Genomic DNA, 17,946 nt, shown 5'->3' with positions numbered 1-17,946 from the left:
TCTGTTCTAACAACTGCTTCTTGGTCTAGGTACAGATTTCTCAGAAGTACAATTAAGTGTTCTGGAATACTCATACTTCTCAATGTCGTCCATAGCTTGTCATGATCCACACAATCGAAAGCCTTTGTAGATACCTAAATATCATTCTTTTGAATTCTTTTTCAATTAGTTCCATTCCTTTTTCTTCCTCAGAATATTTTTTTAATCTGCATCTCAGTCATTTGTTTATTCCATTCTCTATTGTTTCTTTGTGTGAGCTAAAACTGTCTGTTGGTTCTGGGACACTGTTGTGCTTTTGCATTTGTATTTAATTAAAGACTATATATTGAGGTGTTCCCATGCTCTCAACTGCTCTGGATGTAGTTAGAGAATGTAAGTGTGTACACTGTTCGCCATTTGTGCAAATCAGTTTATAGAGTGGGTTTGGGTGGTGTTGGCTGCTGTTTGTCATTGATCAGGTGGTACGGTGGTGGTGTTGGTGGTGGTAGTATGCCAAGGACTCGGTTCCGACTCATAGCGACTCTGTGTAGGGTTTGCCAGTCTGTAAATCTTTACAGGAGCAGAAAGCCTCATCTTTCTCCTGTGCAATGGCTGGCAGTTTTGAATCGCTGTCCTTGAGGTTAGCAGCCCAACTCATAACCGCTATGCTACCAGAGCTCCTTGATCAGGTGGCTTCGGAAGTAGCCTTGGTTCTTGTCCAGTGGGTGAAGCTGCAGAGGTACAGTTGTGGCTAAGTTATACAGACATGGTTGCTGTCTCCTGTTGGGTAGGAGAGAGGAAACTCATACATTCCCACCTGGACATACACACATCAGGCGGCAAAACAGAATAAACAAGTAAGCAACCAACAATGAAAAGAGAAAATAATATAGAAGAAATAAAACTTAAAAAGAGACAAGGGCCAGAAATAATATAAAAACCAAAATGAGAAAAGAAGGGACAGGAAAATGGAGCTATAGAAGAGAAAGTAAAATGAAGAAATAAAAATTAAAGTAACCCTTAAGAAAACTATGGAGGGAAAGATGAAAAGAGAGAGAGTGTTAAGAAAGATCAAAAGAAGGGGGAGGGGAAGAAGAGGAGAAATGTGAGAAGGAAAAACAAAAGCAGAGATCAAAAGGATAAAATTTAAAGGAATGGAAACAGAAGAGGAAGGAGGAGAAAGGAAAAATAAACAAAAACAATGAAACAACAAAAGGGAAAAGGTAAACCCCAAAACAAAAAAAAAGTTCAGGTATTGGACCTGAAGAGGAGAAAACTCTGGGTGGCTCCTGTAAGCCAAGGATTTCACAAGGTGGATGTAGGAAGGATATGATAGCAAAGTTCTTGGCCCTACATGGAATCCCTATCACCCTTTGTGCTATCTATGTTCAGGACACTCCATCTGGAAGTAGCTCATGGAGGCCCTTGATAGAGCTAGTTTTAGTGTCTGTTAGGACCACAGGGTAGCTGGGGGCAGGATGACTAGTTAACTGTTAGTCTGGTGGCTCTGCGTGTTATTTAGGTTGTAAGCAGAGCCCATCTGAATATAGGTACCAAAATGGCAGTCAGACCCCATCTTACACTGGTATGGCCCTGAAACACATGGCTCTGAACTACTGGAAAGCAAGAGCTGTGCTGGGGGTAGACGATGGTGGGAGCTGGTCACAATCCTGGTATTTTGGGGAGTGTCAGGAAAAAGGAGAACTGCACCTTTCTAGTCACTTGTGTGACTCTGCTCTGCCAAGTCCCCTTCTTTTGTCACACTGCTCACAAAGGTTCAAGATGGTTGCACCACGTCTGGGCAGCCATTCACCAGTTAGTCTCCCTCTCTCACTGTCCCTGCTCAGCTTCTCCTCCCAGCAACCCTACACAGGGTTGAGTCAGAACCGACTCAAAGGCATTTAAAAACAACAACCATATGACCCATCACTCCCACTCCTAGGACTACTCATAAGAAATGACAACATATGTCCACACAAAAACGTGTATATGACTGTTCATAGCAGAATTACTCATGATAGCCAAAAAATGAAAACAAATGCCCACCAACTAATACATGGATACATACAATGTGGTATATCTACACAATGGAATATTTTTAATTAAGTACTGAAACACACTACAACATGGATTGAAAAGCATTGTTAACTCTAAGAAATCAGACACAAAAGACTGTATGACTCCAGTTATATGAAATGTCCAGAAAAGGAAAAACTTATAGTGACAATGAGTATTAGGGCTGGGGAACAGGAAGGGGAATGGAGAACGGGGTTCCTTTTGGGGATGATGGAAATGTTTTAGAATTATTAAAGTCCACTGAATTGTGTATCTTTAAAAGGGTGGATTTTATTTCAATTTTTAAAAATGAAAGACTAAGGAAGAAGTCTCAGACAGCTTGCTGCAAAAGTACATAAATCTTTGAAAATCTTATACTCAGTTAAACACTGTCTTCTTTTTAAAACTATCCAAATTCCCTCTTAGGTACTCAGATTCTGCTTTCTCACAATACACCTTTTTTAGAGTGATTTCCCTGTTTAATTATATTTGTTTCCTATGTTTGACTTTTTCACTAAGATGGTGATTTCTTAAAAATAAAGGAAGCCTTTTCACGATCTTTAAACAGGACTCCTACACAGCAAGGTTCAAAAAATATTGGTTAAATGAACTAACACATAGGACATCCTAAGTGTCAAATCCACTGATTAAAGATACCTGACAACTAAAAAAAGGAATAACATCTTACAAAGTGTATATATAAATTCACGCATCATAAATTTGTTTCAATTCAGTGTTATCTCTTTTCACTTCAGATATATTAGCACAAGGCAGAAAACAAGCATTAAAGAACTTATTACATAGACTATGTTTCAAAACTATATACCTTATTGTTAATTCGTTGAGTTCAATCACAGAACAGCTGGAAATGGACTTGCTTAATGTGCTTGATGTCAACTATTTAAACTAATTCTTACAGAGTCTATTTTCACATTGGCAACAAAGATTTTGTTTTCTGTACCATTATTATAGGGAAGCAGCCTCATTCTTTCCTCTAAATTAAGTATCTACTAACAGTTCATTTCAAGTAATGTAGAAATTAGGATTCATGTTGTTTTTATTATTATTCTACTACACGTAATACACCTAAAATGCACTGAAGCATATTAATACCTTTTATCACAACAGCTTCATCAGTATAGAGGTAGTCCAAAATAACCTGCAGTACATCAGAATGTATTGGCATTTCCAGAGCTGCACAACTGGAAGCCTAAATAAAATAAAATAATATTTTAACAATAGGATACTAATACATTCATATTATTGATATCAAAAACTTTGAGCAGGAAATTATATCAAATACAAAAGAATATAACATTTATAAAATGTAAAGCTAAAATGGGCTATTTTAATTTTAAAGCATCTTACATAACAAAGAAAACAAAATTAGAAAAATAAAACACACTGGTATTCCAAGTACATTTATAAATAATAATGCGGACATTTTGATATAAGTAGCAGTTTAGCAACAATTTTGATTTTTCAATGCTGTTAATTTATAGTACAATTAATCATAAATAAATAAACTTCAATGTTGTTATTAGGTACCATCCAGTCGATTCTACCTCACAGTGACCCTGTGCTTAACAGAACGAAACAGTGCCCGGTCCTGCACTATGTTATGTTTGAGACCACTGTCTCTGCCACTTTGTCGATCCAGGACATTGGCGGGCTTCCTCTTTTTAGCTGACATTCCTCTTAACCAAGCATGATGTTCATCTACAGGGATTGGTCCTTGCTGACAACATGTCCAAATTATCAGAGAAAAAGTCCCACCATCCTTACCTCCAAGGAGCCATACTGGCAGTACTTCTTCAAAGATAAATGTTTCTTCTATTCTTCTGGTAGTTCATGGTCCTTACAATATTCTTCACCAACACCATAACTGAAATGCAGGAATTCTTTTCCAGGCTTGCTTATTCACTGTACAACTTTTATATGTATATGAGACAATTGAAACTACCTTGGCTTCGGTTTAGCACATCTTAATCCTCAGAGTGACATCTCTGTTCTTGAACCTTACAGAAGTCTTTAGCAGCAGATTTGCCTAATGAAATACTCGGTTTGATTTCCTGACTGCTGCTTCCACGAGCGTTGACTGTGGATCAAAGCAAAATAAAGTCTATGACAACTTCAATCTTTCCTTTATCATGATACGTTATTATTCCAGTTGTTCAGATTTTCATTTTCTTTACACAGTGATGCAATTTACACTGAAGGCTGTGATTTTTTAATCCTCATTAGTATTTCAAGTTCTTTTCACTTCCAGCAAGCAAGGTTGTGTCATCTGCATACTGCAGGTTGTTAGTCGTCCTCCAATCCTGATATCTTATTCTTCCACATATAATACAGCCTCTATCACATTATTAGCTCAGCATACAGAATGAATGTGGTGAACAGATGCAACTGGAGTACGTACCCTTTCTGATATTAAAGCATTCAGTTATCCCTTGTTCCAGTCTAACAGCTGTCTCTTGGTTTACATACAGGTTCCTCATGAGCATAATTAAATGTTCTGGAATGCCCATTCTTCGCAATGCTACACATAGTTTGTTACAATCCACAGCTGAATGTCTTTGCATAGTCGATAAAGCACAAGTAACTATCTTTCTGGTATTCTTTGCTTTCAGACAAGATTCATCTAATGTTAGCAATGATATCCTTAGTTCCACATCCTCTTCTGAATCTCATGTGAACTTTTGGCATTTCACTGTCAGTGTACTGTTGCAATTATCTTCAGCAAAATTTTACTTGCATATTATGTTAATGCTATTGTGGGATAACCTCCGCATTCTGTTGGGTCACTTTTCTTTTGAATGTGCACAAATATAATTCTCTTCCAGTCACTTGGCCAGGTAGCTATCTTCTATTTTCCTTAGAAGAGATGAGTGAACACCTCTATTGTGGAAACAAGTTTGTTGAAACATTTCAATTTGAATTATGTCAATTCCTGGAGCCTTGTTTTTGACCAATGCCTTCAATGCAGCTTGGACATTTTCCCTCAGTACCATCAGTTCTTGATCATATGGTATCTCTTGAAATGGATGAACATCGACCCAATTCTTTCTGGTATAGTGACTCTGTATATTCCTTCCATTTTCTTTTGATATTTCCTATATCTATCAATATTTTGTTCGTGCTGTTATGTTAAGTGCTATTGAGTTGGTTCTGACTCATAGCAACCCTGTAATTTCCAAGAAGTGGATGGCAGATACGAACTGCCGACCTTGTGCTTGGCTGGCTGTCCAGTGCATATCAGACAGCCACACAAAGACACAATCCAATATTGCAATCCAAGGTCTGCATTTTTTCTTCAAATCTTTTTTCTTGAGAAATGGGGTCTGTGTTCTTCCCTTTTGGTTTTATAACTCCAAGTCTTTGTACATTTTATTATAATATTTACTTTGTCTTCTAAAGCTGCCCTTTGAAAATTTGTTTAATTCTTTTACTTCCTCATTTCTTCTAGTCCCCTTTAGCTTCTCCATGTTCAAAAACAAATTTCAGAGTCTCTTCTGACATCCATTTTGTTCTATTCTTTCTTTCCTGTCTTTCTAATGACATTAAGCTTTCTTCCTGTATGAGGATCTTGATGCCATCCCCAAACTCATGTTCTTCAGTCATTAAGTGTCTAATGCATCAAATCTGTTTCTGAAGTGGTCTCTAAATTCATGTTGCATATATTCAAGGTCATATTTTAGCTCTCGTTGACTTGTATTAATTTTCTTTAAGCTTCAACCTGAACTTGCTTCTGAACAATTGAGGGTCTATTCCAGTCAGCCCCTGGTCTTGTTTTGGCTGATAATATTGAGCTTCATTATCTCTTTCCAAAGATGTAATTAATTTGATTCCTGTGTATTCTATCTGGTGAGGTCCAGATATATGTGGTGGTGATGGTGGTGTGCCATGGAGTTGGTTCCGACTTACAGCAAGATTTCCGAGGCTGTAAATCTGTACAGGAGCAGAAAGCTTCATCTTTCTCCCACAGAACCTCTGGTAGTTTCAAACTAGCTGACTTTGAGGTTAGCAGCCTGACTTGTAACCACTACACCACCAGAGCTCCCTTCCAGATGTATAGTCACCTCTTATATGTTGAAAATAGGTATTTACAATAGGTATTTAGCATAAGTTGCTACTGTTAAATGCCAAGTTGGTTCCAACTCATAGCAACCCTGTATACGGTTTCTGAGGAGCAGCTGAGGGGTTTGAACTGTGGACTATACAGCTCAAACTGAACTAAAAGGTCCGGTGCATTATCCTGCAGCTCATACCAACATAAGTACCTGATCTTTAAAAATTATACGCTTTCCACCATCATTTCCATCACCAAGGCCATATATTCCAACTAACCATCCTTTCTCTTTGTTACCAACTTTCACATTCCAATAACCAATTATTATCAATGCATCTTGACTGCATGTTTAATCAATTTCAGACTGAAGAATTTGAAATAATTTTTCAATTTTATTATCACAGGCTTTAGGGGTTGGTGCAGAAATATGAATAGTTATATTAACTAGTCTCCCTTATTGTTAAGTGCCTTGGAGCCAGCTCCAACTCATAGTGACCCTATATAGAATTTCGGGGAAGCAGCTTTTAGGTTTGAATCTCAGATCTACCAGTTAACAGTCTTATGTTTATCTCAGCACCACACCAGGACTCCTTGTAGGCACATAGATAATATTCTATCACAGATAGCATTATACTTCAAGACAGATCTTGAAATGCTGTTTTGACGATGAATGCAATGCCATTCCCCTTCAATTTCTCGTTCTCAGTAATCCATATGATTGTCTGATTTAAAATGACCAATACCTGCCCACTTCAACTCACTAATGCCTAGGATATCAATTTTTATGCATTTCTTCTCATTTCTGATGACTTTTAATTTCCCTAAATTCATACTTTATACACTACATGCTCCGATTTTAATGATGTTTGCAACTGTTTCATTTTAAGTTGTGCTGATCAACAAATGATGACCCTAAATGTTCTGATCCATTAACATCATTAAGGTCAACCCTACTTTGAGAAAGCACCTGAAAGTCGTACTTTGAGTGCCTTCCAATCTGAGGGGATCAATTTCGGGCACCATAACACTGTTCAGCTGTTATTCATAAGATTTTCAGTGGATAATCACTCAGACTTGGCCTGAATCTCCTTCCAAGTCTATCTTTTCTTCCAATTCTATCTTAGTCTGGAAGCTCCATTGAAACCGGTCCACCATGCGTGCCCCTGCTATTTAAAACACCAGTGCCATAGCTTCTAGCATCACAGCAACCATCTGCCACATTACGACAAATTGACAGAAAAATTTTACTTGCATATTAATGATGTTGTTCAATTAAAGTACATAGTGCTGTTGTTAAGTGTCGTTGAGTACTATCTGACTCATAGTAATCCTGTATAGGGTGTTTCCAAGGAGCAGTGTGTTTGAACTGCTGACCTTGCAATTCTAACCGACTTTGAATCCAGTGCTTATCCTATAACGCTTGTGGGTTCGATTCTGACTCACACCCAGCCTGTACGGCGGGGAAACTAAGTAGGGCTATGGAACACTTTATTAGAATGTAAAGGCAATAGCAGGAACTCAGGTTAAAGAAAACCCTAAAAAAATTCTAATTCACTCATGAATACGAAAATGTTGCTAAGTGTTTAAACTATTATAGACTTTACAGCTTTCTATTTAAATTAATGGAAAACGACAAGAGAAATAGGCTTATTAGGAGAAATCCCAAACCTATTAGTAAAGCATCAAATTTAAAATCATAATAGAAAACTTAAGAAAGCAGTCCCTTATCTTTGAATTCCTTTATCTTTGTTGGACCAATAAAACCAGGTCCCTATGTTCATTTATATGATCAACCAATCTCATGCTTTGGATTTATGACAATACTGAAAACAATTTCCAAGAAAAAAATTGATTTACTTTTTGTTTGTATTGTTCTACATACAAATCAAACACTATTTAATGAAACATCTGGATAATGTCTTATTTACTAATAACAACTACGAGTTCTATTAGAAAATTACATACACAAGAGACATTAACAGTTTAAAAATTCCCTTTTTAACAGCTATAGAAAATAATATGTTAAATAGCTGAACTATTTAACAACAAAACAAGGATATGTTGCTGCTGCTGTGTGCTCTCAAGTCGTTTCCACTCACAGCTTCCCTGGATCGGGTTTGTGAGATTGCTGTTAGCAGTCCAGTGCTTATGCTATAGGGCCACACCAGGGTTTAAATAAATATACGCTGTTGTTGTTGTTAATTGTCGATAGGTTGCTTCTGACTCATAGCAACCCTGAATAGGGTTTCCAAGGAATGGCTGGTGGGTTTGAACTGCCAACTTTGTGGTTAGCAGTCCAGTGCTTATCCGACAGCACCACACCAAGAACTCCATATAAATGTATGTTGTTATGTTTGTTAAGTGCCATCAAAACAGTTCTGACTCACTGAGACCCTGTATGGGGTTTCCAAGAAGAGCTGGTAGATTTGAACCACCAACCTTTCAGGTAGGAGTCCAGTAATGATTCTACAGTGCTACACCAGTACGCTGCTTCTGAGGTGCGGCTGGTGGGCTCGAACCACTGACCTTGAGATTCAAACTGACTTTGCAATCCAGTGCTTTATCCTACAGTGCCATACCAGGACTCCCCATATAGATGGATAATAATTTAAAAAGTCATTATTTTATACTTGAGTACATTAACTTTAACGCACAATGTTTGTTTTATTATGCCTTTTAAGAGTCCAATTTCAGTACCCTTCTAAACTTATATATATTATACTGCTGATAAATCTCATTATCAAGTTCTAATTTAAAATTTCTTTAGCGCTGTTGTTGTTGTTAAGCGCCATCAAGTCGGTTCTAACTCATAGCGACCCTATATAGGGTTTCGAGGAGAAGCTGGTAGGTTTGAACTGCTGACCTTGTGGTTCGCAGTCCTGTGCTGATCCTAGGAGTCCAATATCTTTAGTATATGAGTAAAATTAAAGAAATCGTTAGCAGCCTATGTGCTTTCTAATTAAATCTTACCTCAATCCATGAGCTACTCAGCATACTATGAAAATATTCTGAGGGGAAAAAGAAAGTTCAATTCAATAAGAATAGTAAAATAATATTTTTAAATAAATAAATAAACAACAAAAGAAAATCCCTACCAAGTCTGGCACAAAGAACACATTTATGACAAGGAAATTCCTTTCCATCCACTGATTTCATGGTCACATCACATAGAAATGAACTGTAAGAAAAACATGTAATTCAAGCAAGTATAATTTCTTTAAATATTGAGCAACTAAAATTTATTTGAATTTTAAGGAATTCAGCTTTTGATTTTCTCTTAGTGAAAAGTTGTTGTAGCAGATACTAAACACCATGCACACATGCATGCAACTAATAAGTTTCATTTCCATTCACTTCAGGTAAGACAACAAACAACAACAGTTTTTTAAAAGGAACCTGAATACAGACAAATGTTCAAATAAATCATTATTCTAAGTTTCCTATTTTATTCCAAGCTAGGTGCTAATAACATAATAATTTGTTATCGTTGTTAAGTGCTATCAAGTCGGTTCCGACTCATAGCAACCCTGTATAGGGTTTCTGATGAGTGGCTGGTGAGTTTGAACCACTGGCCTGGTGGTTCAAACTGATCTGACAGGCCAGCACACTAACCCAGAGTTCCACACCAGGATTCCAACATGATAATAAATGACATCATAGCCAAGTTTCTTTAATTTCACTTATTTGTACAATCTATTCTGTGTCTGGCATAGGCAAGGTAACTCCAATTTCTTTCTTTCTCAAAATCCTTTCATCTACAAAAGACAAATGCCTTAAAAGTTTAACCAAAAATATATTTAGAACAGTGTATTTAGTATTTAAAATTTTCATACTTAAAGAACTAATAATCACAATGATTATGCATACATAGTTTGGTTTGGAGTTAACATCATTTACTACTATGAACAAGGTATAAAATCAGGTAAGAAAAAATAAAAATTATTCCTCCATTCATTAGAAAGTAATCAGCGAAAGTAAATTCCTTCTAAGTCTGATGGACCACTTAATCTTTTATAGATTTACCTCAACAACTCATTTTCAAAAATGAAAATAACTAGAAAAGGTAAAGGGTATCTACATACACAAGGAGCTCTGGTAACGTAGTGGTTACAAATCGGACCACTAACCTCAGGGTCAGCAGATCAAACTACAAGCTGTTCAGTGAGAGAGAGATGAGGCTTTCTGCTCCGGTAAAGATTTACCAGATCGGAAACCCTGTAACAGGGTCGCTATGAGTCAGAACCGACTTCACAGCACATAACCATCACCACATACATATGTGCCTGATATGTGAATAAGAAATGCTCTATTATCATACTTTGGTGCCACAATCTAGAAATAAAAAGTTTTATCTTCATTTTTTAACTTACCATTTTTTCTGACTTAGCTTTGGTTTGTTACCAGTTTTCTTGACTATAACATTAATTTTTTCATTTTCAAGTCTGACTCCATCTAACCTATCAAGAATAGACAAAATGAAATGTTGGTAAACATACACAATATCTCCCGCATCTAAAAAAAAAGAAAAAATTTAAATAAATTAGTTTACATCTGAACATAATTATATCAAAAAAAAAAAAAGGAATCCTGCTGCTTTTGAGTTAATTCTGAGTCACAGTGATCTTATATTTGTCAGAACACAATTGAACTCCACAGGGTTTCCAATTGCAGCAATTTTGCAGAAGTAGATAATGTCTTTTTTTCTGCACAGCCACTGGGTAAACTTGAACCACCAACCATTTGGTTACCAGTTGAGTGCAAACCATTTACATCACCCAGGAACCTAGATCCTCTATACCCTTTTGAAAAGTACCTCAACAGACCTCCATTCTGTAATTGTAGGTTAATGTGTTTGACTGCAAAGTCGGTTTAAACAACAAAGTCCATGGTTCAAGCTCACCAGGCGCTCCTCGGAAACTCTATACAGGACCACTAAGAGCCAAAACTGACTCAAGGGCACTTAGCAACAACAACTCCTTCAAATTTTATAGAGAATTCAAAGTATAGTGAATACCTTTATAACAAAAAACAATCAAAATCATGGCACAAAGTCGTTCACTGCTTTTAAATAGAAACCACAAATAAATGCTCCTCTCCTGTTCTCACATCACAACTGTTACAGCTGTACAAACCTAAAAAAAAGAGAACCCTATCTAGGAATGCTATGAATCAGAATCAACTTGATGACAGTGGTTATACTGTAAGGAACCCAGGTAGCACAGTGGTTAAAGTACTTGACTGCTAACTGAAAGATCTATGGTTCAAACCCACAAGGCACTGTGCGGTTAGAAAACACAACAGTGTTTCCATAAAGATCTACAACTTTAAGACACCCTATGTTGATGTTAGATGCCATCGAGTCTTTTCCAACTCACAGAGACCCTGTACAGGCTTTCTGAGAGTGGCTGGTGAGCTTTAATCTTGCAGTCCTGCGCAATAAACCACAGCGGCACATCAAGCCTCTCTATAGGGCAGTCCAGTTCTATCCTACAGGACTACTATGAAGGCAGTGTTGTTTTGTTTTGTGTTTGGGGGGAAAGGGAATACGTGGGTTATACAAAATGGAGAGTGTGGTGGCTCCACATGATAAGCACTGGACTGCGAACCGCAGGTCTGAGGTTCGAGCCAGCCAATCACTCGGTGGGAGAAAAATAAATGCCACCTTTCTACTCCCGTAAAGATCTAAAGCCTCAGAAATCTTGTACAGGGTCACTATGAGTTGGAACTGACTTGACGACACTTAACAATAACCAAATATAACAAAATTATTCCAACAATATGATCCCTCCAATTTCATAAACTGGGAAACGGAAGCTCAAAGAAATCTGCCTCAGCTGTGATATTAGAGCTGAGTCATATATTTGTTATTGTTAAGTGCCACCGAGTCAGTATTGGTTCAGATTGGCCCTGTATAGGGTTTCCAAGCAGTCTGAACTGCCAGCCTTGTGATTTGCAGTCCAGTGCTGATCCTACAGTGCCACACCCAGAGTCCATTATGTTGTTGTTGTTGTTGTTGAGTGCCATCGAGTCGGGTCCGACCCATAGCGACCCTGTACAGGGTTTCCGAGGGTGTAAATCTTTACGGGAGTAGAAAGCCTCATCTTTCTCCCGCGGAGCGGCTGGTAGTTTCGAACCGCTGACCTTAAGGTTCGCAGCCCGATTCGTAACCACTACGCTACCAGAGTCCATTATAGAGAGTTAAAATTAACGAACAGCCTTCCCATCTGTTATTGCTTTAATCAAGTGAGAGTCAGACATAGCTCTAACAGAAAATGAGAAAGAACATATCTCTGTCCCTCTCCAAATAAAAGAAAAGAAAGAGGTATTTTTTTTTAAAGGAGCATATAGTGAGGCACAAGAATAGATATTTAGGGGCCTTACCGACTACTCAAATTATTGAATCCAAATTTCTTTGCAACATTTTGCAACATTCTTACAGGATCATCTTCCCCAACACTTTTTCCTTTTTTGGACGTTTTAGATTTTCTTTTTTGTCTTTCATTAATTGTTTGAACTTCATTACTTTTATAAACTTCAAATGCTGATTTCTGATTATTATCTTCTTGGCAATTTATTTTATTCAAGTGAGAATCTGGAGTGCTCTGATATTCTTCTGTTTTTTGGTTTAAGTATATTCTTGGTTTATAGCCTTGAGTGAAAAAGTCACAAGTGTCTGTGTATATAAATTGTAAAAGGTATTCAAACAAGTCAGGATGGACCTTCTCGACCACAAAGAGATGGCATCCTGCAGAATCTTCCTCTTTACGGTACACATCTGTTAAGTCTAAAGCAGTAGCATCTGAAATAAACAATTTCTGAAAAAAGTCAGAACGCACTGCCAAAATGTATTTATGTGCAGGGAAGAGTCTATTGCCAACTTGAAATGTCACATCATGGATGCTATCCATTTCATCTGCTGTCTTCAACAGTTTGCCAAACTCTTCAAAAAGGGATGATGAGGACACAACAGGAATTTCATAAAGGCTAGAAACAAAACAAAAATAATTACTTTCAAGAAAATGAAAGAAAACAAAAGCATTCCCAATTGATTCTCCTTTGTAACTGAAATTTTCAAAAAATTATTAAACTTAGAAAAAATTTTATTTTTATTAGGTACATCCTAAAACATAAATATATAACACAAAGTCTAGATTTATCTATTCCCTTTTATATTTATACTTTTTCCTTCTTAAAATGAAAAAAAAAAAAAGTTTTTCTTTGAATGCAATGTTCTCTGTACCTACAAGAACAATGTAACTTAGAACAATATCAATAGGAATAAATACTACATAGAATTTTAAATGATTTAAAGTATAACCAAAAGCATTAAAAAAAAAAGTGGAGTACAATTAATTCTCAACCTTTTCCAAAATATCTATTTTATAAGTGAAAAAAAAATTTTTAAATACATATGTACAGAAAACTTAGCCAATACTTCGAGTCCTGAATCCTGGAGAAGGTCAGAAAATCAAGGAAATAAAGACAAATACACACAGAGTCGTACCATCAATCTGTGCTTCTTTCAATAAGGAGCTCTGGTAGCGTAGTGGTTACGAATCAGGCTGTAAACCTTAAGGTCAGCAGTTCGAAACTACTAGCTGTTCTGTGGGAGAAAGATGAGGTGTTCTGCTCCCGTAAAGACTTACAGCCTCGGAAACCCTGTGCAGGGTCGCTATGAGTCAGAACAGACTCCACGGCACACAACAACAACAACAATCTGTATTTCACACTGACAGGCGGTACTGAGGGGTTTGCTAGGAGCGTCCTAGGAAACCAGGATGAATAGATCACACTACTTGTAGGACTTTTATCTTCAGCACTACTACTACCACTACTTTAATCTGTCCTTTCTCTACTAGTATGACAAGATATTTGCACTAAAATTCACAGTTTGGCTCCACATCACCCCTTCTTTTGTCATGTCATTGCATTTAACAGTCAGAAATTCTTACAAACTAAGAAATATTTTAAAACATTTCTCAGAATCTAGACTATATAATAAAGTACTAAAGACATAAACTGGGTGAGTTTACATACAAATATATGTATGTGTCTATACACACACACATTAAAGGGAAAACTCATCATTCCCAGAGTAATTATTTGAGTTTCCCTGGCAGCATAATTCTGTATCTAATGTCTCTACAGAACTTGGCAATGGCTCTTCAGCTATATTTGGGCCAGGAGCTACTGAAAACAGGAGAAAATCCCTGATTGTTCCCTCTAAAATGGAAAATAAGACTTAACATATACAAGTATACCTTGTTTTAGGATCTGACTGCAGGATTGCAAAGTTGCATCCACTTGGATCTGTGCTGACACTAACAGCTCTATGGGCAAATGTAAGTTTCTCAAGTCGAATTCTTTCATATGCACTATTTACTTCAGAGACACAAACATCTGATGAAGAATTTTGAAGGTTTGATAAAATCTCTGCTAAAAAGAGAAAAAGAAAAAGAACAAACATTAATCAAGGCTTTATTGAAACCTTTAAAAACGGTATAGGATAAATGAAAACAAAAAACAAATGTGACAATATGGAAATATCTTTGGTATATACTAAATCCCTTTGAAGAACTCTATCCTTTCATTTTGCATCCTTTGTAATAGTTGGGAGTCCTGGTGTGGTGCTCTAGGAAAATGCACTGGGGTGCAAGGTTGGTTTCAACCACAAACCCACCAGCTGCTCCTCAGAAACCCTAGACAGGGTCGCTATGACTTGAAGGCATTAACACAATAATTTTTAATTACCAAAAATTTCATCCCTTTCAATAATTACATTAATACTGTTATCAAAGTTATTTTTATAAAAATCAAATCTAGTATGCTAGTTTTAAAAATTCCTCGAATTATATTTTCCTGATCTGCTTACTTGTTAATTTCCTCCCTTTCTTCCATTTATTCAGCAAATTACTGGGTGGCCACACTGTGGTACTACGGGGATCACATTCACCAGTGCATCCCTAATGATAGAGTAATGAATAAAATAAGCGTGTCGCCACCCTCATGGAGTGTACAATTTAACAGGAACACAGACATTAAACATGCAATTATGGTATTACAAATCAAATCAAGATTACAGAAAAAAAGTATACAGTGTTTCTATGCAGACATGAAATTTACATGTATATAAATTATTCTAGCATCAATATGAAGACTGTTTCAATGTATAAAAACAGAGAAAAGGCATTTAGGAAGCTACTTAAAGACTTTTAACAAGGAACTTGGGAAGAACAGATAGATTTCAGAAATAATTGAGACTGACACAAATTTTAGTGACTACATATATAGAATAAGGGTGTGGAGTATCAAACAACTAATTCTTATATAGAAAATATTCAAAAGTCGATGATGATGAGTTTAACTTTGGAGTACTAAATATGACTAAGACATACTTCAATATTTACACCACCCCTCGTCTGAGAGTTTGTTGGTACTGTGGTAGCTTGCATGTTCTTGTGATTCAGGAAGGAATGCCACCAGTATTTTAAATACCATGACAGTCAACCATGGTGGACAGGTTCCAAATGAACTTCCAGATGAAGACAGACCAAAAAGGAGAGACAGAGTACTTGTAAATATTTAGTCACTGAAAACTTTATGAATATCAGTAGAACACCAGAAAACTGACTACTGAAACATGATGAAGAACATCAATATATTGTCAGATATAATGGCAGAATATGAGTCCCTTGGGTTGAAAGGTACTAAAGATGTGACTGGGGAAGAGTGTCTTCCTCAAAGTACAATTGACCGCGATGACATGAATGGAGTAAAGCCCTCAGGACCATCATGTTTTGATGGGACACAACTCAAAATGAAGAGAAACAGCTGTAATTGGAATTTATACTCATTAATAATTGGAATGTATGAAGTATGAATCTAGGAAAATTGGAAACTGTCAAAAAAGAAATGGAACATATAAACATCAGCAACATAGGCGTTGTTATTGTTGATAAGTGCCACTGAGTTGGTTCCAACCCATAGCAACCCTATGAAGAGTTTCCAAGGCACAGTTGATGAGCTTTAACTTCCAACCTTGTGGTTCATATTACTTTGCAATCCAGCGCATTAACCCACAACGCCACACCAGGACTCCATCATAGGTACTAGTGAGTTGAAATGGACTGGTATTGGCCATTTTTAATCTGAAAATCGCACAGCTTACTACACTTGTTGTTGTTGTTGTGTACCGTGGAGTCAGTTCCGACTCATAGCGACCCTGCACAGGGTTTCCGAGGCTGTTAATCTTTACGGGAGCAGAGCGCCTCATCTTTCTCCCGCGGAGCAGCTGGTAGTTTCGAACTTCTGACCTTGCGGTTCGCAGCCCGATTCGTAACCACTACGCTACCAGAGCTTACTACACTAGGAATGACAAATTGAAGAAGAATGGCGTCACATTCATCATCAAAAAATATATATCAAAATCTGTCTTGAAGAACAATGCTGCCTGTGATAGGATAAAATCCATATGCCAACAAGGAAGGTCAGTTAATACCACTATTATTCAATTTTACGCAACAAACACTAAACTCAAGTGATGACGAAATTACAGAATTCTATCAACTTCTTCAATCTGAAATTGATTAAACATGCAATCAAGAGGTAATGATAATTATTGGTGATTGGAATTCAAAGGCTGGAAACAAAGAGAAAGGATCAGTAGTTAGAAAATATGGCCTTGGTGAAAAAAATGATGTTGGAGACTGCAGTGACTTCTTCACTGCAAATACTTTATTAAAACAACATAAAACACAGTTACACATTAATCTCACCAGACGGAATACATAGAAATAAAATTGACTACATCTGTGGAAAGAGATGATGGAAAAGTTCCATATCATCAGGCAAAACAAGGCCAATGGGAGACTGTGGAACAGACGATCAATTGCTCATATGCAAGTTCAGGCTGAAAACAAGTCCATGAGAGCCAAAATATAACCTTAAGCATATGCAATCTGAATTTGGACACCATCTCAAGAAGAAATTTCATGCATTACTAAAGACCAAAGACCAGAAGAGTTGTTGGAAGACATCAAGAACATCATACAGGAAGAAAGCAAAATGTCATTAAGAAGGCAAGAAAGAAGGAAAAGACCAAAAAGGATATCAAAAGAGACTCTGAAATTTGCTCTCCAACATATAGGTACAAAAGCAAATGAAGAAATGAGGAGGTAAAAGAGCTAAAAAGAGTTTCAGAGAGCAACTTGAGAATACAAAGTCAAGTATTATAACAAAATGTGCAAAGACCTGGAGTTAGAAAACCAAAAGGAAAGAACATAACTCAGCATTTCTCAAGCTAAGGGAACTAATGAAAAAATTCAAGCTTCAACTTGACATACTGAAGGATCCTATGGACAGAATATTGAATGATACAGAAAGCAGCAAAAGACAATGGGCAGAATACTCAAGAGCCACTGTACCAAAAAGAAATGATCAACGTTCAACCATTTCAAGAGATAGCATATGATCAAGTGCCAATGATCCTGAAGGAAGAAATCCAAGGTGTATTGAAGGCATTCACAAAGAGCAAGGCACTGGGAATTGATGGAACACAAACTGAAATTTTTCAATAAACTTATGAAGCACTAGATGAAGCCACTCATCTATGCCAAGAAATCTGGAAGACAACTACCTGGCCAACTGACTGGAGGAGAACCATGTTTGTGTCCACTCCAAAGATAGGTGACAGAGAGGAATGTGGAAATTATTGGTCAATAGCATCATAATTACAGTGTAATGAAATAAAACTTGTCTCCAATTAATCAACATTATTAAATAAAACCACTTGTACTTATTAAAATTCTAAATCACCATTAAAATTCTACTCTTTCTTTACCTTT

The 17,946-nt window shown here is 36.8% G+C and overlaps 1 protein-coding gene across 3 annotated transcripts in view; it reads right to left on the bottom strand.

The window, feature by feature from the left end:
• IBTK (inhibitor of Bruton agammaglobulinemia tyrosine kinase) overlaps nt 1-17,946 on the bottom strand; it is a 120,446-nt gene that overhangs the window by 74,248 nt on the left and 28,252 nt on the right. For 2 of the 3 annotated variants that reach the window (XM_006873272.1, XM_006873273.1), the window contains 6 exons: nt 14,365-14,536; nt 12,485-13,087; nt 10,474-10,560; nt 9,199-9,281; nt 9,074-9,111; nt 3,148-3,244 (listed from right to left, as the gene is read on the bottom strand). In XM_006873272.1, the coding sequence (XP_006873334.1) occupies nt 3,148-3,244; nt 9,074-9,111; nt 9,199-9,281; nt 10,474-10,560; nt 12,485-13,087; nt 14,365-14,536 (1,080 nt within the window). The remainder of the gene's footprint in view (nt 1-3,147; nt 3,245-9,073; nt 9,112-9,198; nt 9,282-10,473; nt 10,561-12,484; nt 13,088-14,364; nt 14,537-17,946) is intronic. The other variant, XM_006873274.1, reaches the window with a different exon arrangement.

Source organism: Chrysochloris asiatica, unplaced genomic scaffold (assembly GCF_000296735.1).
Source record: "Chrysochloris asiatica unplaced genomic scaffold, ChrAsi1.0 scaffold00233, whole genome shotgun sequence".
NCBI lineage: Eukaryota > Metazoa > Chordata > Mammalia > Afrosoricida > Chrysochloridae > Chrysochloris > Chrysochloris asiatica.
The sequence above is the reverse complement of the archived record's forward strand: the minus strand, read 5'-3'. Positions and strand labels throughout refer to the sequence as shown.